The 26516-nt window shown below is 37.9% G+C and overlaps 1 protein-coding gene across 2 annotated transcripts in view; it reads right to left on the bottom strand.

Moving 5' to 3' along the window:
• Window positions 1-26516, bottom strand: part of USP6NL (USP6 N-terminal like) — a gene marked incomplete at its 5' end in the record, with an annotated part of 117876 nt that overhangs the window by 34911 nt on the left and 56449 nt on the right. For both annotated transcript variants that reach the window (XM_084299017.1, XM_084299018.1), the window contains 4 exons: window positions 3576-3656; window positions 8072-8111; window positions 25316-25398; window positions 26429-26502. In XM_084299017.1, the coding sequence (XP_084155143.1) occupies window positions 3576-3656; window positions 8072-8111; window positions 25316-25398; window positions 26429-26502 (278 nt within the window). The remainder of the gene's footprint in view (window positions 1-3575; window positions 3657-8071; window positions 8112-25315; window positions 25399-26428; window positions 26503-26516) is intronic.

Raw genomic sequence — 26516 nt, 5'->3', positions numbered from 1 at the left:
ACTGGCATTTTCCTCGTTCAGTCTTCTCCAGTTGCTCGTGGTCACACGTTGCTGCCCTCCTCCTAGGCATAGAATTCCTAATGGGAAAGCAGGATGGAGCCCCCAGAGCCCCCACCTCTGCATATTTAATATTCGTCTGCAATAAATGTCAGGGGAAGATGTAAACTGAAGCATCTCGTGCACACACACATCAGTGTGCAAACGTTTTCTCATAATTCTCCTTGCAGAGTTATGAAGGGAAAAATTAAGGAAGCAGCCCCAGGGCATCTCTGCAAAAGCAAACTAAAAGAAAACTGCATTTTGCAATTAGGAATATGTCAGCTTGGGATACTGTAATCAAATCTACGGATTCATTTATGGTATATGTAAAGTACAAACAGATTTCTCCAAGCCAAAGCTATTTTAGCTGTATGTTGTGAAGGGTCATTACAGAAGGGCTCTCTGAAGTCCCATACTTTGTAACACCTACATGTGACACCAGTACTTTCTCTCCTCCCTCTCTCAAGTATGCCATTTTCCAAAACCACACCAGCACTACAGTTATAATCTCTAACCCTACAATTATTATTTCTGTTGATTTTTTTTGTTGCAGCAATGCTCCCTTCAGTGCTGTTTCAAAACAACACTGATTTCAGGCGCAGGCTGACCGCACAGACACCACAGGAGCACAAAGTGAAGTGAATCCTGTACGACACAGGCTGTTCTTTTTCTTTAGTAACTTGTTCCTCTAGTGTTAACCACCTCATCCTTCAAGCGAAGGCAGAAAACAAGAGGCAGGAATTGTTCTTGCAACCTGTTTCCACTCTTCAAAAAGTGGGGTTGGGAAACTGGTGCCTTCTTCCAGTCCATTTTCAGATGGAAACTGTCGTTAGTTGCTAATTTTGTACAATCCTCAGAACATCACCTGGCTTTCCATAAAGGGCAGCAACAAATAATGTCCAATTTTCCACTGCGTGTTAAGGAGGAGGAGGGGGTAGATTCTTTATTTTCTATATTCTGGTTCACTTACCACATCAGATGCAAGAAAGACTAACAATAACATCCTTGTTTTTGAAGTCTCACGTGCTCCATCAGAACTCAGCAATCACTGATTTTTTTTCCTAGCCTCCAGCAAGGTTCACCCCTTTTAGGAACATATTGAATTATTCCTGCCTCTATTTATAGTTCAGTCTATAATTTGTTACATGAACTGAAGCCTCTTCTGCTCAGCTGACCTGCTATACCTTCTGCATGCTTGGTGAACAGAGGATTATTCTGGTAAACTGGTGTACAATGGACGGACATCATGGGCAGCTGAAAACGAAGGCTGCTGCTGCTTGGACAACGCACAGCTATTGTGTTACCTGAAAGGTCACATCTGACATACTCTCTGCAAACTAAGTAGCTGTTATACAGGGTTTTTTGACTATCCCTTTGATTTGTGTGAACATAAGTGATCTTCAGATCACCCCAATAAAGAAACAAACCAGGAGTGCTATAACCTCTAGCTTTTTCTTCCAGGAATAGGAAGTAGCATTGTAGGAAAAACTTGGGAAAAAGAAAGATTACTTTTTCATAAATAAATATAAATTAAAAAAAAAAAAAAAAAAAAAGAATCCTCTAACTTTTTAATAATATCCTGAAAAACATCAATAACTGCTTTTGGTACTTTTAAGAATAGCAAAGTACCAGAGCTTCTAGTCTCAGAATCGAAGGCAGCATGCATGCACCCATGAGGAACATCATGAGAAAAGTTCTTCCTCTGCTTCAGTTGGAGTATCTAATTTCTCTGCTTTTCATGGCAACAAGCATTCTTTCCTCCATCTCTCCATCCAAAGCTCCTCCACGTTGCACAGAACAATTTGCTACCCTTTTGTTCCACTAAGGGAGCAAGCTAAGTCTGCAGGCCACTCATCCAGGCAGTGGCTGGGATGTGCCACAGCTGTCAGCAAAAGAGCAGCAGGAGTCCCCTGCAAAGCACAACATCACCAGAAGTGTCAGAGCTCCAATAGGAAATGCAAGTTTTGAACCCTATTGAGGAGAAGAGGAATTTGGTTCCGGGAAGCTCGTATCCTGTGCATTAACCACCAGACAGCCAGAGCAGGATTTGTTCTGAAAACCTCCTCAGAGCACAGTGCTGGGAGCCCAGCCTCTCCAGGAAGATCTTCCCCAGCCAGAATTCTTCCATGCTTTCACTATTGAACAGTTTTAAGATGACCAAGAGTACATTTACAGCAAATAAATTATTCATATGATAGCCTCAACTTACTTTTCAAAGTGACTAAAAACACTTAGCACTTAATGGCATACCCAACATAACCCAACTTCTGTCTTTACTCCCTGACCATTATTTGTAATCCAGTAGGTTCAAAGTAATTCTGGAACTAAAAACCCCAAAAGCAGTCTTAAGAGCATGAATGGATAATTCAATTACTTTAAAAATTCACCCATAATTTCACATGGAAAGTCGTTTTACTCCTTTTATGTTCTGTTGTTGTCACTGTTCTCTTCTAATCCAGAAATGCTGGGTATAGGTAAGGAGCTGCCAGCATAGTCAGGCATTTATCCCTGAACAGTTCTTTCATACTGGTCTCAAAATAAAAGCTCATCAAGATAGAAAGCGTTCTATTGAAAAGCAGATCCCATTCATACTATCAAAAAAAAAATCACTTCTCTTATTATGAATGCTGTGTTGCAGATGATTTACAGAAAAACAGACTTTTTCCTCCTGTAAGGGATGATAAGGCACAGGATGGCTTCCTATACTTTTTGCTTTGAAGCTTACGCAGTGAAACTCTCCTTTTAGCAAAGGATATCTTGGGATATCCTAAGATATCTCTGCTGGCAAGCATGAAAAGGTAAACATCAAGTGCCCCACAAAATACCCCACATTATGACTAATCAGTTTCCTTGGAGAGTTATTTAAGGCAGTTTTCAATGAACAGAAGACATCCTAGGCTGTTCAGTAAACCTAAGTTGCAAAAAAAATAAATAAATAAAAAGGAAACCACAGAAGAAAATAAGATTAATAATAAAAAACCTCTCAGATCTTAGTAAGATTCTTTTGAGGTACTGGTGGCATATCTTTAAATATTAATTACTACAATATCCAGCATACAAATTAATTAAAAAAAACATCCTCACGTTAAAATTCATAACCTTTGAAAGGGGGTTGTATGATTCCTGCAGAGTTCAGCTATTCCCGTTCAAATGTATTCTCTCTTTTCAAGCTTACACTGATTTTCATTTTTTTTCCCTTCCTTCCCATTCTCAAGGTGTAATCAAATACTACTTCTGATACACACCAACCAACTGCAAGACAAGACAAGGCAAGGTTTCATCTGCTCCATAAATTATTCTGCAGTCCTATGAACGCAGGACACTACGTGACCCTAGTTCTGAACCCACAGCACAAGCACAATGCAGTACAACACACTATTACTGGGAATGATGAGCAGACAAGATATTGTCCTTCAAAATTCCTTGCATTTGGAAAAAAAACGTGTATTTTTATAATCAGAAAATAAGACATCCTAATTTAAGGTTACATATTCATTTGGAAGCGATAACTAAAGAAAAAGCAGGCGTAACTTTACCTTTTCACTATTCTTGTATTTCTCCCAGCTTTTCAGCATCTTAAGCCATTTTGTAGTTCTTTCGATTTCAAGGTGCTTTTGCTGAAATGAAATCAGAATATTTTTAAAAATCTTTTCAAAATGAGTACATTAAAAATTATTTATTTAATGTATTTTTTAAAATATTGAGAAAAAAATATTATAATATCATCAACTTCTGGTCTCCTCACATCTAAGAACAGCAACAAAGAATAACATCAGTTAAATTAAATTCCTCTTACAAAGTACTATTTTACATAGTGCTGACAACAAAGGTTTCTGCTGGTCTTTGGCTGCCTGTTTTTGGGGATGTTTTAAGTTCAAGATTTGTAGAAGTTTCTTCTCTACACCTTTTTGACAAATAAAAAAAAAAAAAAAAAAAAAACTTGCTCCTATACTCAGTAATGTTTCAGGCTGCAATTTCTGCTGCAAGCATTTTAAGTTATCTGGCTCTGAAATCAGAGCCTTCTTTAATCAAGACACAATTAGCTGTTTTAGTTCCTAGAGTTTCCTGGCACTTTGGCTTTTCACAGTCAAAAATCCATACTAAGTGAGTCTGGATGATAAGAAGAGGTAGTATTTTTACAGCCCAGTTTTACACGTTGTAAAGAAGGCTACATCTCCCTAATTACACTAGAAAGCTAACTATTAACTCTGATGTCTGTGGGGGAAGTGAGGTTGTTTTTTATGAAACTATTTCAACTGCTGCATAATGCTTTGGAAGTGAGGATTTTCCAGGAACAGTGAAAAAGCTGAAGCAGAAAACTTGTCTGTGGTTACTGCTTTCTCGTCAAACCTGAATATTCAGGGGTTTGGTAAAGCTCAGCTCCTCCACTTCAATTCTTGGTAAGACAGGAAGGATGTTCTGATTCATATGGTCAGCGATAAATTGATGTAAGAATATTCAGAGTAATTTCTGCAGGACACTGGAAACTTATTAATACTTTATATCTGAAGTGTGGGGGATAATATAAATGAAAACTATTACTTATTGTCTCAACTGAATTTTAAATGTATTTCTAGCTTTTACTCCCCATCAGATTTTATGTATTTTTTCTTGTCTACCAACACAATAAAATGGGAAAGGAATGTTTAATCCAGGAGCACGAAGCCTTCAACTAACAAATTGCAAATCAGTGCCTGCTTAGATCCATCCCAACCCTGATTCAGTCCGTAAAACATCTTGGAAATAAAGGGGTTTTGGTTTTGTGTTTTGTCGTTGTTATTTGAATAGTTATTTTTATTTCCACCTGTCCAACAGAAGTATAAGTTATGTGGAAATAATTGCTTCTACCATCTCAATCTTACTTATCTAGCCCTTCACGTTGCAATCAACTGCTCACATTCTTGTTCAGGCTCCATGCTGTATTTAGGAAAGTCTCAAGTACTTCTTATTTTTTCAAATAATATTTAAAGCCCTTTCTGAAGAGTTAGGTTAGAAGGAAACCGTATAAAAAGTACTGCTTCCCAAATCTGATAGGTTTTATGTTATTGCTTCTGATTCTCTTCCACACTCTGAACCTCTGTGAGAAATCAGCATTTTTAGCATATCAGAAGTAGATGGTCCCTAGGCATAGTTTCCACTGCTCGAATAACACTGCTGTCAAGTTAGAAAAGGTCTCTGCCCTCAACAGGTTGTTTAGATAATTGGTAAGAAAAATAAAAATCTACCTGCTCCTACAGTCTTTTTGTTTGCATGTTTGATCTACTTTGAAGATTTTTGGTCTTTTGAGCCAGAAGCTCACTTCAATTGTATGTTTGTTCAAGCTTTTATGCCTTCTGTGTCAATTTATCCCAGTACTCAAGCAATGCTGCCGTACTCAAAATAACAATTATTTTTTCTGTGTTCGGTTGTTGAGAACTTTTAGCTTTTTTTTTTTAAAGGCTGAATTATGTTCACTTTCATGTCTAGCAGGTGCGCCACCAAATACACGGATAGATCTGAAGCAGCTCATTGCAGAATAGAGGGCTGCTGCTGCTGCTCTTTTAGGCAAGTTCCATGTAGTTGTCACCAAAAAAAAAAATCCATTTATCTCTCTTCTGAGTACGTTATCCACTTTGAAGCATTCTTGCCATAGGGAATAACAGAATCCCTGACTGAAAAAGAAAAGGTCTCTCACTCTCGTGTCAGTAAATAATACACTAATGAGAACACGAAGCGTGAAGTTCTGCTGGCAAGAACTTTTGGCTGCATCTTTTGTGCAGCGCTCTTCCTTCCTCAATGGCAAGCGTGCTAGAGCTGAGCCTTACAGCAAGGCGGCAGCAGGAGCCTCAACAAAACCAGAACTCACTGGACCTGCTCTCTGATGTACAATCAAGTAAATCAAAGACAAAAAACCCACACCACTGAAAATGCCTTACAAAGCATTTCATAGCACTTCATAAACAGTCTGACACAGACTCCAGATTTCCTGAGGTCAGTTCCCTGTCCGCCTTTCTCTTCTGGTTCATCTTTCCTCCCTTAGCTTTAGCTCAGATGTGCTGTGTGATTCACATGAAGATTAGTTCATAAAGCAGGACAATGGCTTGGCACATTTAAGTCATCAAATGCCCAGCGAGGTAAACAAAGCATCAAAGGTACACTGCATTCACAGCAATAACGCCTATTCTAAAAGTATAACAGGCAAAAACATGAGCACAAATGTGTGCACAACCTCAGCTTCAGCTTGACATTAGGATGTATATGAAGAATGGAGATTTAAAAGTCACAAGGATATGCACAACCCTTTAGCTAAGCTGCAAGTTAAATCAAAGCATGAGTTAGGAACTCGTGTTTTTTGTGTTGTTTTTGTTTTGTTTTGTTTTTAATTCAGAGTTAAAGCAAAAAAAAAAGCAAAAAACTTTAACAGATTTTGCACAGAAAGCTTCCAGTGTTAGCCTCTATCAACATGACACATTCATTGTCCTGTGAATGGTATTTGAAAATAGCAAAGCCTCAACCACCACTGATAGAAGGCAGATAAGCCTCAAACCAGCAGAGGTCAGGATATCATCAGGAGTACAACCAGGAGTCTAACACAGGAGCATTAGTGCACAATTATAAAAAGAAACTAGGTTTGCAACTTAACATTGATTCAATAAATACAGTTTCTATGCTGACATTTTGTCTGAGACAGCATGAATAAAATATGGGACAAAGAACTGAGACACTGTTTTCACCCAATAATTTAAGGCTAACAACATAGTCACAGCGAAACAGAGCTTCAAAACACATGTACCACAATAATTGCAAGCTGTCTAATGTTTATGCTCATAGGCTCACCACCCTGCTGTGTCCTGATGGAAATGAAATTATATATAGTCTTACTGTGTTATTAAATGTAATGGAACATGGCAGGAAAATGCAACTTATTTCAGGCTGTGTATGCAGAAATACACTTGAACTGATGCAAAACATAAGGGACTCTGAAGTTCACTTCTGAGAAATGCTTCTTGCTAGCCCTGTACTGATCCCCTGTTGGCTTCTCCACAGAAGCTCAAAGTACTTCACATATGGAAATGTTGCTCCAAGTCCTCAGAGCTGAGCTTCCTTAAGACAAGTCACTCCACCCCTCTTTCAAACACTCTAATGATTTGTGCAGCCAAGAGAGAGGACTAAACTTACAGTTTTGAGTTAAATTAAACTTACAGGTTTCAGCGTTTCACAATGAGTTTTCTTACGATACAGATCAGCACGAATCTGATCAAGTCCTAGAGATATGAAGGGGACTGACAGAAAATGCCCACAGTATTGAAAGGCACACATCTAGGCCCAGACAAGCAGATACTCTGTTCCCAGTGATTTTAATAAAAGCTCAATAAAATCGAAAGGTCAGCTCCCAGACTTGTCCTCCAGCATCCTCCCTCAGTGGGAGGCCTTTTGGACTGCGGCCTGCACTGCCTGTTGACGGGTCTTACACATCTACAACACCCCTGGCTTGTCAACTCAGCATTACAAGGCTGTAATCACGCTGCAGTGACTGACATCCAGGTCACCCATCACTGTTTCTATAGAAAAGCACGCTGCACATGCCAGGGGAAGGCAGCAGATGCCTCAGCACCAGAGGTGCCACCTCACTTGGCCAAATCCCCCGGGCAGTGCAGCTGATGGCAGCTGTGGCACCGCCATGATGCTGCTCACCCCGGACAAGTGCCTGCCAGCTGGGTCCCCATTAGGGCAGGGCTGGGCAGGATTTGTTAAACAGCTCTGTTTACATAAATAAATAACATAAATAGCTCAATCACATGATGGGTGAGGAAAATCTATGTCTCACTGCGACTAGTAATGACATTACCGTGTGGGCCCCCAAGGGATCTGGAGGCTAGTTAACAAGGCCTCAAGGGACACAGTCCTTCTGGGACTTCCATCATGTTTCTCCAGGAATGCAAATCACTAAAATGTTTCATCTCCTAATTTCACAACAATTTATATTTTTAAAAAATCCGGAATCTGCAAGAGTTCGCTTCCTAGTTAAAAAACTGGAGGACACTGAACTTACCTTCTCTATTGCTGCATCATGGACAGGAAGCTCTTCTGGACTGAAAACAAAGAAAAAATTCATATTAATCTACAAAAAAAAATCATTTTGTCTAGGTCACATTACAAGTGATCTTCTATAATAGCAATATGTAGTAATGAATGAGTAAACAAGAAGTCTCAGCTTCAGACAGGTATGACATGGTACCCTTGGAATTTAGTTTTTAAACACAGCAAGATTCACGTTTTAAGTAAAAAAAAATAAAATTAATATTGAAACTTCTAAATCAGAACAGACTGTAGAACTTCAAGAGAAGAGGACTTTACCAGAATAATAATTAATAATAATCATCATCATAATCATAATAATTTTTTCTGTTAAAGTACCCTGGGCTGTACTACTCACCTGAAACCAGAATTTTCTTTAAACATACACAGCAATTTTAAATTAAAAGTTGCTTTAATGAAAATTTTTCAAACCACTGCATATTTTGTGTGCAGCTTTATTTTTTAGAAATCCAGCTATTCCCAAACCTGAGAATCCGAACCCCATTCCATGCATTTTTAACCTAAACAGCTTCATTTGCTTGACCATATAATTAAAATAATTAAAATACCCCTAAAAAGTTTTCCCTTCTTTTCTATTGCACCCTGTGAAAGGCACAGAGACTTTGCTTGACTTAGGAGAGTTAACTTTTTTTTCTTTTTTAAGTTTAAAATTTTCACTCTGATGAACAGGGAGAAGGTGACAAAAAGTTTTATTAGTAGGTATCTAATTAATATTTTAAAATAAATTTATTTCACTTCTTAACCTAACTAAAAAGACGGGTTATGAAGAAAAAACTTGAAAAGCAGCCTTTTATCAGATATTTTCTGGCTTTATATTATTTTAGTTTCATTCTGAGGGCTCTAACTTATATTTTTCTTATCAAAGAAACCTATGTTTTTCATATCAAAAGTAACTAAACCGCTTTGATGCCAAATGAGACTTCCTTCCTTTGTATGCATCGTCTGCAGCTCCTGAAAACATAGCAGCTCATCTAAGCAGCAAGGCTCCCCTTTTCTGCTCTACAGATCAGATAAATAACATACCCAACAAAACCCACCTTGAAAAGGGACAATAAATCCTTCCCAATAAGAACAAGAAAAAATAGAAGAGTAAAAAGAAGAGTCCTTACTAAGTCTTAATATTTTGAAAGAATAACTACTCACATCATCACAGCTGTCTGTGGCAAGGACACTAAAACCCACCAGTTTAGACCAGTATTAAATTTGTGCAAGGGTGAAAAATATCCTTAATGGGAAAAACTACAGAAGTTGAGATGGAAATTGAAATCTGCCTTCCCTCCTATGTTGATGAAGCCAATATAAGAATAGTCCAACGCAAAACACTTAAGTTATATTTATATTTTATTTCATTTAAAGACTTAAGAGATGCAGTTTCAAATTCAGAAGTTTTAGTTGAATAATGAAATATATCTGAATTACTTTACCTAATGAAAAATCTTGTTCAAATCAACATTTTGGAGCCTACAAAAAACAAATTTTGGAGTCCAAACAAGTCTAAGTTTCCAGTACATACATTAGGAACTAATTTAAAAACCAGCAGAGCTTATCTTTTGACAAGCAAAAAACATAATCAGTTCATTTTGAAGCACTTCCCAAGTATCTGAGAGTTTTCTTGAAGAGTAACACCAAAACCCAGTATAATCTGATGGAAGTCTCAGTGTCTAATATGCTAGAAAAAGCCTACATCCAGTACCACCTGAAGATGTGATGTGCATCATTGTGTACATCCCCACATAATTAAACTAACAAACTGAAAGTAGGCTCTGTGTATGCCAAATATCACCTAGAAATCTGAACAGAAGTTGAAAAAACATTAATATAATGAGCAAGTGGGAAGAAAAAAAAATGTATTTGCTAATCTGCTTTAGTTTTTTGTTTTTAATTACACAGATTGCTATGCCTTTCAACTTTACTTTGAATTTTCAGTTCTTTAATGACCTCTTCTCCTCTCCTCACGCCAAATTTGAGTGATCCCCGTGGCTGCATGCGCGAGCCGCTGGACTAGACAATCTTCGAAGGTCCCTTCCAACTGAGCTACGCTACCAGAAGAGTCAGGCTCACTGAGGCAGCAAGAGGAGCACAGGCACTGCATTCTTCATGGCCATGCAAGGTCACACAAGCAGCTGGCTGCCTGCACAAGAGACTCTTTTTCTTCCCCAGTGCTGTCACCAGCATGTCAGGCACCGAGCTGATGGCTCCAGGTCCCTGCATACCCACACAGGACCCAGCTCCTGCTCTGCTGAACTGGGACCACTGGACAGCTCAGCTGCCCATTTTCTAATCTGGCACGGAAAGTAATCACATGGGAAATTAGTCCAATCTCATTTTCTCACAAAGGAATGGACAATTCACAATAATTTATTATGGAAATGCTCTCTGCTAGCTTTAAAATAACCCCAGAGGGACAAACAGAAGGCATAGCTGGATGTGCTTTGTCCCGGCAAGCAGATCCCCTACTGCCTGGCTGTATTAACCCAGCAGCAAATTTATCATCGCATTGCTTGTGCGCTAATACCAAGCACCCACACACTTCAGGCATCGAAATGCCATGGGAGCACATTACGCAGGCCCTGATTTTCATTCCCCAAGATGCTGCTTTCAGCTGAGCAGGAGGACGACAGCAGGGAGCGGAGGAGCACCTTGCCCGGGGCTGCTCCGTAACTCACGGGCCTGGAACGCAGGAGGGAGTTCCTAGAGATCCCATGCTCAATTAACAAGGCTGCACTGATGACGCCCACGTACTCACATACATAATATTCAAATCTGTCATGTAAGGACTTAAGGAAAGGCATAATGAGCAAACAAACTCTCTCGACCTGCTAAAGAAGTTTGAAATAAACACATCTCCTTTTACTGTATTTATTTTCTATGCAGAAGCATCATTTTTTCTCTAAAAAAAGATTTGTTTGTGTCACTTCGGACACAAAAGTCCCATCTATTAACCTAATTTTAGTAGACTGTAAGTGTTCCAATCTTCCCCCTCCATCTCATTTTTTATACCTTCAGTTATTTAACATTGAATCTTCTCCCTCCTTCCACAGCCTTTTTAAACCTGCATTTCTCTATCTGAGCTCTTCACCAAGTACTAAGGTGAGTGGCAAACAGTATTAAATTAGCCACATCCTGGCCTGAGAGGACTGCTTCCCTTTAATAGCTCCAGTAATATTCATGCAGGGGATATGGAGAAGAAAAGCAGGGCTGATTAATGTAATTAGCTCAGCACCATACAGTACCTGAAATCCGAAAGAGAAGGCATGGGGCGGCTTTTAACTGAACCCATGTACATAAGGTGTCATTTGGCAGAAACACAGCCTTAGCACCACATGGATCAGAGTCAAGGAAGATCTAACTTGGGTAAATGCAACGTAATCAGACGGGAACCAAGAATTGTTCAGGCTGGTCCGTGCCTTCACCCCAGGCACAAAGGTGAGATTAAATCCCGGCTCTGACAGAGAGGACAGCCCACACGGAGGTGTGCTGGTTTCTTACCAGAAGGCCCTTCAAAGACATCTCATGGATAGGGAACAGACTGTGGGGTCTCACCGGGATCAGGGCCCATACACGGGGTCCTCACTGGCAGCACCTGCTGGAAGTGCTCCTCCTGGCCTGCAATCTGGCCTCCTACTGCTTTCCTGGGAGAATTTCATGTGAAGGAAAAGCAGCCTAGAGTCCAAATAACCAGGATTTCATGTGGGCAAGTAAGGATTTGATTGAGAATGCTCAGGCTTTGTTTTGTTTTAATTAGCTTCCAAATGATAGATGGATTTTACATCTCTGCCACGATGGCTAATACAGTTTTTCACGCATTTTTTCAAGATAGCTGTTAAAAAGAAATATTAATCTGAATTACATAGAGATCTGACACATCAAAAAGCTACATGTGCAGATCTGTGGTTTGACCATTAAGCTGTATGTTATTGAGTAGCTGAAATGAGTAGCTGAAATACGCTGAAAACAGTCTCAGACTTCACAGGCTTACAGTCACCCACCAACTGCTGCCGCTTATATCGGCCTTCTTTAAATAGCACTGATATATTTGTTCAACAGAAACAAAAGGAAAGACTTCCTCATAGTAATTCCCTCACTAGATTTATTCTTCTCCTAAGCTTGTTTGCAGTTACATTCAAATTTATTTGCTGAAAATTTCATGAAAAATTTTCATCTCTTAACTCCTAGTTCTAAACCCACCACCTTCTTAATCCCCCTCCCTACCTGCTGTAGCCTTGCTTAGCCCAGAATTAGCCCGTGCCCTGTGAAGAGCCTTGGGCTCCTTCAACCTGAAAGTGTTGCAAAATATTCATGTTTGCAAGTCATTCTTAGAATGAAAAGAAATAAAAAATACATCAAATTTTGTCAATTAATTTCCATATTCCTATATTGCTGAATTCACTATCACATGTGTATTAAAAAATGCAAATCCTCGTAAAATCCCAGAATGGTTAGGATTGGAAGAGACCTCAAAGACCCCCCCAGTGCCACCCCCTGCCATGGGCAGGGACACCTCCCAGCAGCCCAGGCTGCCCAAAGCCCCATCCAGCCTGGCCTTGGGCACTGCCAGGGATGGGGCAGCCACAGCTCCTCTGGGCAGCCTGGGCCAGGGCCTCACCACCCTGAGAGTGAAGAATTTCCTCCTAATATCTAGTCTAAAACTACCCTCTTTAGTTTAAGACTTGTCCTATCATTATCTGCCTAAGTAAAGAGAACCTCTCCATCCTTTTTATAAGACCCCTTTAAGTACTGAAAGGACACAAAAAAGCAAAATAAAAGCTGTGGTGCAGTCCTTCCATAAAATAGCTTCTCACAGCATTTCCTAATTATTTTCTCAAGCTACCCTCAACACATTACTAAGTGCAAAAGCATCACCTGGCATGCACATTTTAACTGAAAAGTGTTATGAAACCATATTTGGCATCACATATTAAATACAACGTGGGAAATGTTTCTTGCAGAACACTTATCTTCAAGGTCTCATTACTCAATCACAAAGAAGTAGATGCAGTGGGTTCACTTTTTCAGTTGTGATGCAATGTTAAGTGTTTAAAGCCAAGAGGAAAACACATTTGCTACCAACCAGAAGAATGAATTGGATGGAACTCCGAAAAAAAATCCAGCCTTGGGTTTTGACTCTTTTTGAAATTGCTTTGATCAAGGAATATGTGAGTGAAATATCTACCAAAAAAAAAATAATAGTGTAGAACCAAAATCCAAAGGGGTCATCAAGTTAAGTTTATGAAAAGTGGGAACAAAGGGAGAATTCAATTGACATTTGAACACGAAAAGTCTGAGTGCATATGAAAATGTTGTACAATACATAACTCAAATGGTTGAGTTACAAATTGCAACATTTTGGAACTTAATTATATTAGGAAGAAGTAAATCTTCCCAGGCATGAACAGTTATTAGGCTGTGCAATAATTCATCGGGAGTGAGTTGTACAAGTCTATAGCATTACTGGACAAAAAATGAGTATCTTCACACTGGGAAACCAACTCTACAACAGCAAACACACTGACTAGATGCTCTTTTAGGTCTGCCTCTCCTTCAGCTTCTGATACAGGGCACATAAAACCATCAAAGCAATAATCAGAATGGTTTGGTTAGAAGGGACCTCAAAGATCAGCTAGTTCCAACCTCCCTGCCATAGCCGGGAACACCTATAAATAAAAAAATATATTATGAATACGTGAAACTGTGCATTGCAACAGAATGCAGCCTTATTTCCTATATCTACATATCAGCCCAGGTAGCTCTTCCTGCCTCACGTCATACCATATAGCTGCTGATCTCTGTTCAAAGGTTAGGTGACAAGTGCTGCACAGTCATCTTACTGTAGGGAAGATAAATAAGGCTGCGTAAACCACCAGACACATAACAATGCTACTTAGAATGATTATTTCCCTGTCTGCATTAAATTACTGCCACGATATGGACTATAAAGCAAACTGTCTTATGAAGTCAACTGAAAAAAGCTAATTAATCCTTACAAGTAAAACCAAAACAGTATTTCAATTCCATGCCTTTCTTTAGACATAGGATTAAATTGTTCTACTCTTTAAAGCACAAATCTAAAGCAGAATTCAGACAACATTGAATTCACATCTTTTAGTCTAAACAAGTTAATTTTCGGAAAAATTCTGGTTTTGATTAATTGACTTAATCTTCCAGCCTTTGAATTGAAATTAAAGGCAACAGTGTCATTTTCAAAACCAATAATACATGGAAAAGATTTCTGAGAATATTAAAAAGAAAGCAAGTTGGGTTTGAAACTAAATGATGGATTTTCTACAGATAGAACTCCATGGATCACTTCCTCCTTCTTCCCATTACGTATTTTATTTATACAAATCACAATTCTGATTGTGTGTCTATCAAAATAATTGGAGCTCTGCTACTGCTACCATCCACTCTAAATTTCACCAGCTAACCTTTGCACAGTATGGGGGTGGTGTCTGCAGCAGACTAGAAAACAGCTTTCCAAAGTTTTGTTAGAATTAATAAGCAAGCCAAAGCAATTAATTAACATACAGGATAAGCCAACGTGATATCCCACAATATAATTATCAGGAAATATGCTGCAAGAAAGAATTTAGTGCTGGCAAAAGATTGGATCAGATGTGATTTCGTGACTAGATTTTAGTTACAATTATTATTTGTGGATTCTGTTGACGTTGCTGCCAACAAGCACAGCACAATGCCATGAATATGTAGCCCCTGTCCAGAAGTCTGCAGCACAGCAAACTCCGAGAGATAAATTAAAAGATTTATCAAATTCCATTAAATCTCTATCATTAGGGACAGGTATGTTCTATAGAGAAACTTTAAAGTTTTTCCAGCTTGGAATCAGAAGACCTTTGAGAAAATCTATAATCCACATAATTGAGCAGAGCAGCATTTCTAGTTATCTGATGTCATTTTAATTGAATATATGCAATCACTGAGGTTAAAAAAGTCTTCTCAGAATCAAATTCCAAGTGTCTTGAAAAAAAAAAAATTTAAAAAAAAGAAAAAATACAAAAAGGTAAAGCCACCTTATAGCCCTAAAGTGGCTAAAGACAAATGAAAAAGAATAAATCTCTTTGCCTTGCTTTGATTTATACTCAATATATAAATGTATAAAAAAGTGTTTTTTTTTTCCTTATATATGTAGATTGCTTTTAAGTATTGCTTGAAGGGTAGTTAATATGTAGATCACTTACATCATGTATTAATAATAATCCAGGACTTGCATGTTGGCAGCTTTATCTGTACTAAAACTAATGTGCTATGCAACATATATTCTGACATCAATGAAATAAGACAGTAGTGTTCCAGCAGCACAAATTTGTTTGCTGCTGAAATTCAACGTTTTATGTACCTACACTTGCTTCTTCTATAAAACAATATTCTGCAGTCTAAGATTCTGCTTTGGAGGGTCTTTCATTTGGGTCAAGATCAGCAGCATCACTGCACTTCAAGGAAAAAAACATCCATCACCTAGACCTCATTCAGCACTCTTAATAATCACTGTCAATGAAGCATATTCAGGCCATTCCCTACATCCTTTAGTCTTCTATAAATGCTAAATATAGTAGGAAATGTAGGTAATAATGATTGTGTTAAATCTTTACATGCTGCTTGAGCAGTAACTTCAAACCAAAGCACACCACTTTATATATTTTGTATAAATTAAATCCTATGTTATCATACTCACCGACATTTTCAGGTGTGCTACCTACTAGCTCTTCTCATAACAAGAAGTGGTTCATGAATTCCCAATACACAGTGGGTGATCTTATACTCAAATCAAGAAATGGAAGATGTTAACAGAAGCACACTGTTTGTCCTTAGCTGGCAGATTTCTCCTGCAGCTTTACTTGTGTTCGCAATTAAATCTGCAGGGCTCCAGTCACTTCACTTCTTTCTGTATCTGCTGAGAATCGTGGAAGTGACAGCCTGCACTAACACATTGGAAGGGATTTAAAATTCAAATTTCGACTCCAGTCCTAAGAATAAACTAAAGAAAGGGGTTCATCTGTGATCCAGTTTTGGAAAATAATCCACAGTGCCCTGAATGATAGAAAATAACAACAAAACGCCCCTTCCTGCCATGGGGAGATCCTACCTGCAGAGTAGCAGAACCAACCATACATTAGATTGCGATCAGGATAGCAGGAGAGGAGGAAAAAACAAGTTTTAAACTTCCTTAAAAATGACAGGGGAAAAAAATACACCTTTTACTAAGATGAACAAGACTGAATTAAAAAGAACATTTGAAACGCTTTTGTAAAGGAGCTGAAATAAGCAGTCCAAAACCACACAAGGACTTATCAGTAACTTCTAGATACAAAAAGATTTAAATGCTATTGCAGCCATGAAAGCACAGCACACAGGGAAAGTTGTTTATTGTCCCCTGGAAGCCAAAATTAAATAGACACTAAAAATATGACTGAGAAAGATGTACCCGAAATCCTATTACTGTCCTTTTGGGGCTACAAATACCAATCCCGGAGTTGCAACTTTTAGAAATGTGTTCAAATGCATCAGTGGAAAGAAAAAGATCACAATGCAACTGCGACTGGACACAAATGTCTGCATCGAAGTCCAGGAAGGTGTCAGAACAGATAACACCAAAGTAAAACATCCAGCAAGCTCAATATACTGTTTGGCTGTTGGTTCTGTTGAAATAGGATTGCCTATTTTTACCCAGGTCTCTGCAAGTTCACAGTTTCACAGGCCCCATCACTTCACAGTTGAATAGCAAGCAGAGATTCATTTTAATTTATACACAACTAATAAACAGGATCTGGTCCCAAAATCTGTAAAGTCCCTTCATTATTGTTTAGTACATGTCTATCACTAGCATGTTTTTAAACTAAGCTTCACCATACAAAGCGCAATTAAAATTTTCTTTTAGTAGTTGTTTCCTATGAAAGCATGCAAGAAAAAAATACTGATTTTGTCTAATGCTAGGAAGATTAAACTAGAAAAAGCATTCTGAATCTCAGTTACTAACCCAATACAACTTCAACTTCTCTCCTTAAATAAAAACAATTCTCGGTGCAATAAGGAAGGAAGATTATTTAGAGGTGAAATTTAATTTATTTTTTTTTAATAGCAGTTCCTCAGTAGCTTGATTAGCAATGAATATTTCAGAGCTAAATCAGTCCAGGGAAATGCAGCACACATACAGCAGAATCCATCAATGCAGGATTATAATGAGAGTTGAGTTTTCATAGTAAATCTTCACAACACACATGAAAAAATTCTACATAGTCAAAATGAGGTATATTCATCTATTTAGTAGGAAAAAAAGGAATTAAGAGAAACATACCTCTTCTCTAATATTGAGATCTGACTATTTGCATTTTATTTTTTGAATAGGAACTTGATTTGGCAGCTGAGGTAGGCTGAACCTTCATCTCCTGCCCAGCAGTGGGCAACGTGAAGCCGCTACCCCGAGAAGTGGGTCTGACCCCATCTCCCAAAGCTTGGGAGACAAGAGGGGACAGGACAACAAGGACAGCAAGCCCTTAATAAATGGCCACAGCACATGAAATGTATTAACAGGTACATTTATAATTGAACCATTAAGAAGGAACATTGCATTGCTCCTCTAGCACATCATTGCATCACTTAATGAGTTTGGCAGTGCTGTGCCTAGAGAACTACGGAAACTGGCTGCAGGTCCCATTAGCATCTCAACCTGCCTAATAACCTCGGTATTCTTTCCTTAAGGTTTGACATACACACTAAAAAATTGAAATTAAAATTAAGATTACATTAAAATCCCTATTGCTTGAATATTGTTTCATTATTACCAAATAATGTACATTATTACAGTATGTAATAATTACATACCACCATAATTCTCTCTTTAAATTCTATTACCCAGAGTATTTTGGCATCTCAGTAACTTCTTTTTTTGCAGAGAACCCTCAGTGACCAGTCCTTACATCTCTTAACTGAAGAGACTTCACCTGTGTACCTATCCAGGCCAGCAGGGTTAGCTGCATAACTAAGATTTATTGTTCTTGGACACACAGTTCTAATCAGCGGGTTGTAGAAAGTATTAAGGAATGCATAGAGAATATTCTAGTGATGAAGTAATGTTTTCCAGCAAAGCTCTGCATAAACTACCCAGAAAAGGAAGCAACTTCGAGATATTAACTTGTTGCTCATCATATTGCTCCCTACTAAAAAGTTATAGGCAAAAGTAAGAAACTTTAAAAAAAATATATTTGGAAACATTTAATGGAGTATCTCAGTTCTTGATTGAGCTCTCCACTTTGCTCCACTACCTCATTTTTTTTTAAATACCATGCATTTAAAGAGTAAAGTTTGATGGAGAGGAGCAGGTAGGCTACGTTATCTTAGGAAAAGGCAGAATAATGAATTCTGCTATCTGAAACATGCATCTGGCATCCCAATAATATCTAGCTTTAGCAAACTATTCTAAAATTATGTTCGCTGCTTTAATAGATTCATGATAAAGAGTAAAATCATGAATCAGATTCTCAGCTGCTGTAAATTGGTGCAATGCCATGAAAGCCAGTGTGGAGCTACTCTGAGAGCAGCACCATAATCTGACTCAAATTATTAAGAGAGCTTTCATAAAGGTCTCTTAATAATTCTCTCTCTTAATAATTTTCATTAAAAAAAAAAAAAAATCTACCATTAGCACTTTATTGAACTCTTCTCCCTTTACTAGGGAGAAACTTCCCTTTACTCTACAGAATAAGCCTCAAATCTACCCAACAACACGATGCTGGGCCCTGGATATTAGTCCCCACTGCAGTATCAGCCAGACCACGCGTACAGCCCCAGCTTCTATTTACTGAAGAGGTAGGAAGAGAAAAACCTGTTTTAAGTGAAATCAGTCAAGTTACAGCAACAACCAATATTAACAGGTTTTGTGGTCTGAGATAATTATTAATACAAGACAATTTGCTAGTAGCCAATTAATACCTGAAAATAATTCATATTGTGTGAATTGAAGAAAAAGTCTTTAAAATAATTGTTGATTTATTTTTTAAATTGTGTCATGGAAGCTTAAACTTTTCACAGCTCTGTATTAAACAGGACAATTCAGTTGATGCCATCCATCAATGAATGATGAAAAGTTTTTGAAAAGCTACAGACTACATATTTTTTCCTACTATTTCCATTTTGTGCCTTAAGACCTAAACAATTATGTTTTCCACAATATGTTATATGCTAGTTAACATGCTGGTCAGTCATAATCTGTGCTTTCCAACGTAGGTTAAAAAATAAACACAGCCTTGAGGTGTATCTGCCCTAACTCCAAAAACCAATGACAATTTTTTTTTTCTTACTGAGAAAAACACAACTGTATAGTCTTAAAGAGCTTTCTTATAAAAGAAAATGGGTGATATACAGAGAGGGAAACAGCAGCAGCTACTGCATGAAGCTGCTGCTGACCTTTGGGGTTGCAAAACACTGCTTTCAGCTTCTACCCTATTTTGGGAGCACGCACAAAGTTGAGGCTGTTTTGCAAACCCCAGTCAGTTAATCCTCACATGACCACTGAGATTAACTTTATACAGGGGTGTGAGAAAAAAAAAAAATAAGAAAAATAAAGTTTCTTCATCCTTGTAGACAGCTGAAGAGTTTTGTTAAAAATAAATAAATAATGAAAGAATATACTCACAAAAATGTATCTTTAAATATGTGCTTCCATGATCTTCAGTTAAAGCTTAAATTCTTATTTCTTTTCAACTTATTAAGCCATTTGAATTTGTTGAATTCTTTGGTTGCTTGGAATGTTTAATGCATTTTTAAATATAAAAATAAATCAAATAATTGTCACTTTGATATAAACAAATGGAGATGCTTATCTCCATATTATGCAAACCATGCCCTTTAATAATATGCATATATAGTATTAGCAAAGATATTTTTATATGTATGTTTATACTTAAATGTTCCTAGGAGAAGTGGAGGAAGACTTGCCACTGCCCCAGGAGCATGTATTAGTCCTCCCTGTTTTTTTAACCATCCCAAAACAGCAACAAATCAACTGAAGAATTCAAGGGGCAAGGGTGAAATCCTGGATCCCAAAGCATTCCTGGAATGTCTGCTATGAGCTTCAGGACACGAAGAAATTCTTTTCAGTTCTTTACTGAACTTATTCCCTTGTCAGGGATTGCTGCTAGAAAAAAAAATGCAAATAGAAGAAGTGTGCATGCAGTAAAGAATCTGTGATGAACAGACCACAGTGAAAAGTTTAAGAACTCTTTAAAATTTAACAAGGCTTCAAGATAATAGAGAAAGGAATTACTTTTTTTTAGGCACAGGACATTTAGAGCTTTGTTTTCTGCAGGTTTGTTTTTTTGTTTTGGTTCTTGTTTTTAATTGCAAAGCTCTGGTCCATTCATTTCATACCCAGAATACATAAAATTTTGCTTTTTATTAAATACGGAGGAAAAAAAGAAGCATCTTGACACACAGTTGACTTAGAGAAACATAACGTATCCGTGACAAAATTAAAATGAAACAACCAACCTTTTCCTACCACACACATTTGATCTTTTCCATTTCCAAAAACAGCTGGAACAGTTTTGTGTTATGACTGCGTGTGAAGACATCCAAGACATTTCTCCCATTCCTAAACTACTTGCTTGAAAGAGTCGTATATTAAAGACTAAGGTTTATCAGAGCACTGAAGTGGTTCCCTGGGATGGTGGGCTAGACTTGTACATCAGCTACAAAACCAAACAAGTTATCAGTCAGATTTGATTTCAAGCAAAGTTTTCTGGAAGAGAATTCTCAATCCTACCAAACCACTAGCAGACTGTATATAGAAATGCTGGTGCTAGACTTCCTGGAGGAAAAAATGTTCCTTTTAAAAATGATTGGCATTTTTCACAACAGCCCTACTGTTCAGCATTCTGGCTCTGTAATGAGAAAACAGGAGTCCACAGGGATTTTTATAGATGAATTTATGGAATGGGGATCGTGGCCAATTTCTCCGGGGTAGGGATGTTGTCGCTTTTTCTTTAATTAAGGTACTTTTAGGATTACAGGTAACTGTAATGTGCCTGGAAAACATGCACTGGTCTGTTACCTCAAGACTCGCTTTCAAGACTAAGATGATGTCCCTAACGAGGGCTTCTGGAGACAAACATCACAAACTTGAAGAATAAAGTGTCATTAGGCACTGATCCAAGGACACCAAATGACACTGAGAAATGTTATAAGTACTCGATCAAAACTAGTCTTTATCAATTAAGATGAGCAATGCTATTGTAATTAATATTGAATTAAAAGGTATCAAGATGAATCAATGCCAGCTCACCAATGCTAGGAGGTGACTGGGGACAGCCAGCAGGGCTTCACTAAGGGCAGATGGTGCCTGACAAATCTGGTGCCCCTCTACAATGGGGTTACAGCACTGGGGATAGGGAAAGAGCAACTGACATCCGCTATCTGGACTTGTGCAAAGCATTTGACAATACCCAAATCGGTAATAAAATAACTTCTTTGGCAATAAATTGTATTAAATATATAAGTAAAAAAATGACCCAAGTTGAGACCATTTCCTCCACCACAGCATATGGCTTGAATAAACTATGACCACTACCACTTCCATGCAGTAACAGTAATTAGTAAGGCAGAGTTTTCTACGTTTTATCCAATAATGAGATTTTAACTTTTTTTCTGGTTCATACATGATCGTCATATATAATTTATTAACTACTGAAAACATTCCCAATGTAATTTAGTCAGTCCCACCAACAATACTTCTTACCAGTGCTTTGTTTTGTACAATCTCAACTTCGGCGTCTTCAGAGTCCGGCCCCTTCAGCTCCCCATGGAGTCATTTCACAGCTTAGCATGTTTGCTGGAAACCTCTTTCCCCATATCCAGCTTCCCTCTGAAATTTCCCCTTATTCATTTCAAATGATCCACATTTATAATGATGCTTTTGTATGGTTTGTTGAACTTTGTTTCTTCTTCCCTGAATTCACTGGGCACTAACTCGGTTTTTGTTCTGCTTTGGTTTTAATACTTGTTTTAATACCCTGTCCGTACCAATTTCCTTTTACTATCTGAAGTCATTTGCAGAAGTACAAAATAAAAAACGGTACTACAGCAAACACTTTAAATTATGTTCCTAAGGCATCAGTTATTAAAAATTCACAAGGGGATAGGTAAAGATGGTCCTAAATATTATAAATGATAAACACCACAACAAGCATTAGAACTGACCAAAGCTGCCCAGCAGATAGTTCAATTGTGGGTCTTAAATGAAGGTTACCCTTAAGATTAGATATTTCATATTCGTTTCCTATCACTGAGAACTTTGAAACTGTTAAAAACTGTGCTAAAAAGGCACCTTTTCTCTGCTACTCAGTAGGTTGTCAAAAGGAAATCTAAAGAGTTTTACCCAATTCTACCAGTACCACAGGAAGACAAGGTAAGTGCAACTCTCTTCTTGTTCTCTAAGTTTACTAATTCACAGTTTGACACCAGGATGAAAGTGGAATCCTAGATCCAGACCAAAACTGTTCTTTAGAAGTCCCTCATCTTCATTTTCTCCCACCACCTTCTCTAGCTTTAACGTGGCACGTTACAGAGGCAGCTTGAGTGCTTCATTTCAAAAACACCTTATCTTTTCTGCCCTATCAGCAATCAGCTGAACTTTGGATGCACATTCAGAGAGACATGGAAAGCTGCAAACAGATCACACCAAGGAGAAAGAGGAGCTTACAAAACAACTCATGATAATCAGGGCCTGATGCACTTGAGCAAGCAAGCCCTAATTTTCTGGTAGGTTCCCCATATTCAGCAGCCTTCTGATGCAAGAGACATCACATCTTTCAGCTACTTAGTATTTTAAAATGTCAATGTAAACAAGATCATCAGCACAGATTTCGTCTTAACTAGATTATAAAGAGGTTGATCCTGTCCACAGATCTTCATTTTTCAACATATATTAGATTTTTGTTAACTCACCCTGTAAGCACAGGATAGCTAGGTTAGGAGGGATTACAAGTCTTGACAGCTCAGTAAGGAACTGTCGGCAACACTCAGCAAGCAATCAGCTGGAGGTTTTTAACTGTGCCACTGATTGCTCCTGCAGTGCTGATCTAGCACCTGTAAGGTTTCAGTGAATGGGATTCGATGATAAGCATGAAGCCAACTGTTTGAGGCTTTTGGAACATGCTGCATTTATGCTGCTTAGTTTCAAATTCTCTTAGAAACAGGGAGTTTCTTTCAGAAGTGGTAAATTGCACAGGCTCAATACTGCAGTATAAAGGAAGCCAGGCCTTAGTCTACAGTGCAATGTAAATTGTCTTCCCCTGAAAAGACATTTAGTATGCCTATCCTAATAGTATTTCTCCTACCAGGAGAAATTTTATTTCTATGGGAAGTGTCATTTGCAATGAATTTCCTTTAAAGAATCATAATGCAGCCTTGAGAGCACTCCCAGGTGAAACCTACCTTATAAAGAGCCATAGATCAGCATATGAGCAATGAATATCATAGAATTAGTGAATATGCAGGATATCTACATACACTGTTAATTTGTACAGTGCTTGTGTATTATTAATCTTTCCAATTCCATCCCTTGGAGTTGGATATATAGAGAATGAATTCTGCACTGGCTTCGCATATTAGTGACTAATGACTTTACCAGAAAGCAGCTACAGTCTGATGACTAGGCTACATCTACTCTGCCACATCACAAAAGTAACTGCAATACCAGGTAAAAGTGCACGCTGTAGCTCAAAAGTACAACTACAGGAGCCTGGAAATTGGCATGTTATTTTGCCAAGTACTCACATCCCTCTATCTCAAATCCACTATGACATGAAATCCAAGACTCCTGAACCATAGGAGCAACCAACTGCAGGAGCAACTGTAGCAGACATTAACATTCTTCCATACTCCATTTATATATATATACATGCACATATTTATAAAACAATATATATACACACACACACTAATAAATGTCATTGTATAACAACAGCAATGCATGTAACAGGGAAAGTTCAGGAGTTTGCACAGATACCTAAATCAAGAATCCACTTGCAAATCTGAGGTTACTTGACTGTTCCCATTGAAATCGGTGGTGAAGGCAGCAGTGGCTTCTATTACTTTTGCGCAAGAAATAATTCTGACATCCTTCTCCACTAAGATTACCTACAATGACAGCTACAATACCTGACACGCATTGATGCAGCTGTAGTTTACCAACACAAAAACCTCTCTGCGTAAAGCAGAACTGTCTGGAAGTCACACAAACTCACCCTGATGAAGTCGAGGCTATCTACAAGCAGAGGTGACTGTTTTAATTGACAACTTACTAAAGCAATGACATTACAAAACAGAAGAAAAAACCCTGAAAAAGCAAACCACATGCACACCAAGTAAGTGCATACTTAGTAATTAAGCTTTCCACTCATCACTGTTTTTCCTGGAGAACCTAACTGCACTTCACATATTCAAACAAATGTCAAATATCAAGAATGGCAAAGAGTTTTGACTAGTTATTACCAGAAGTGGCAAATCAGTTTGTGTTCAGGTTCTGCAAGTTGGATATTTCCATTTGCCAAACAAAAAGTTCTAATACAACCTAACGCTATCACCTTTATTTACCAAAAAGAGATTTTGGGTTACAAATAAGTACCTAAGGGGAATTCCATCTGGTTTCTGGCATTTTCTGACTTCGCTTAATGCAACATTAGGTCTCAAACTGACAGAGACTTCAGTAAGGTTTCTAAATATATCAAGTTAAATGAGATTCATTTTTGAAGGATGAGGATACACAGCTGTTCATATACGGCTATTATGTATTATTTTTTGTAAAAATCAACATTATAATAAAACTTACAAATTTCTTCCAAGAACTTGAAGCTTGTTTATATATAACACAATTACGTAAAAATAACATTTATCTGCTATTTAATTCAGCTGGAAAAATCTTTTGGTAGACTACCAATTTTTATTCCCAAATAAAATATTCAAAATATTTCCTTCTCTACACAGGATCACATTACACAACACACAAGAAAAGCTACAAATGGAATTGAAAACCACAGTGAAAGATTATCCAAGATTTACACAGCAAACAGTTCCCAAAAGATCTATTAAAAGGCATAATAAATACTTTCCCCAAATAGGCAATACAATAAAAAGTATAAATGAACAAACTCTTAACCTTATTTTCTTTTCACTATAGCTTACTTACTGTAGAAACCCAAATCTATCTGTGACTTTGTAAAGATGATAGTCAGCATCTTCCCATGGCTCAATCTGCGCACCGTCTCGTCCCTGATGGAGAAGGAAAAAAAAAAAAAAGAAGGGCCAGATTAAGTTCGATGGCACAATAAGCTAAGACACAAAAAGCTCAGACATGAAGACAGGCTTGAGCCATTTGAAGTGTAATCTCTGGGACACTGTGGTAGTAGAGAGGAGTAGGAGGAGAACACTAGGCCAAAACTGATGAACCAAAAATAGCAAAGTAGCACGCCTCCCTCAGCCACTGTGAGCATTATCATCATCACAGGAAACCTCTCTTGGTCACTGCTGAACACAGAACAAATTTCAACTACTGATTCCAAGCAAAGATTGGTAACATACATGTTACTGGGTGTGAAGAGAGAACAAAAGTCATACACACATTTTTCCCTCATTAAAATACAAAGCTACTCATACGACTACACCCTGTGCAAGATACCCCTATGTCTGGTATCTGAGATGTTTCCAACTCTACAAACAAGTCTGTTGCTCACTACCCCAATGGCAATCATAAAGCCCTCAAGTGTTAGAAGAATATGTGAACACAGTGTAGGCATTCTAGGTATGTGCTGTGCTAGGCTTTTACTTGACAAGTAGCTTAAGGAAAAGATAATGCCTAATATTTCTTTAATCCCTCGCAGCAATCTGACTATGAATGCGGTTTACTTATCTTTTAAGTTCCCTGTAATGATTTAGGTGTTTCTCTCACCATAACAGAATTCAATAAAAAGTACAGTAAGAGTTCCTCTGATCTTACAGATATACTTAGCATCCTCAAACACGCTATTTTCATTACTTCTAAAAACATTACATTACTTAAAATAGCCCCAAAGCAACTTGCCGTGCACCTGAAAAATGAGTTGATTGAGTTATTATCGAGAGCATCCCCTGTGGAGGGAGAATTTAGCTCACCCAGAAGCTGGTGTATCACGAAACCCTCAGATCAGTACTACACAGAGTACTGTAAACAAAAGCTAGCAGGAAACCATGATTCACATTTTTAATAAAAATATTATGAAGATGAATTATAAGATGTATTTAAATCATGATCATGTTCACTTACTCTGTCATACTTGGCAACTATCTCTGCTCGTTCCTGGGCAAGTTTGACAGCAGCATCCTGCTCGGCATCTGCACCTGTGAAGGATTAA

The sequence above is a fragment of the Netta rufina genome, assembly GCF_964035555.1.
Source record: "Netta rufina genome assembly, chromosome: 1".
NCBI classification, from domain to species: Eukaryota; Metazoa; Chordata; class Aves; order Anseriformes; family Anatidae; genus Netta; species Netta rufina.
Note: the sequence above shows the minus strand (reverse complement) of the source record. Positions and strands in the feature narration are given on the sequence as shown.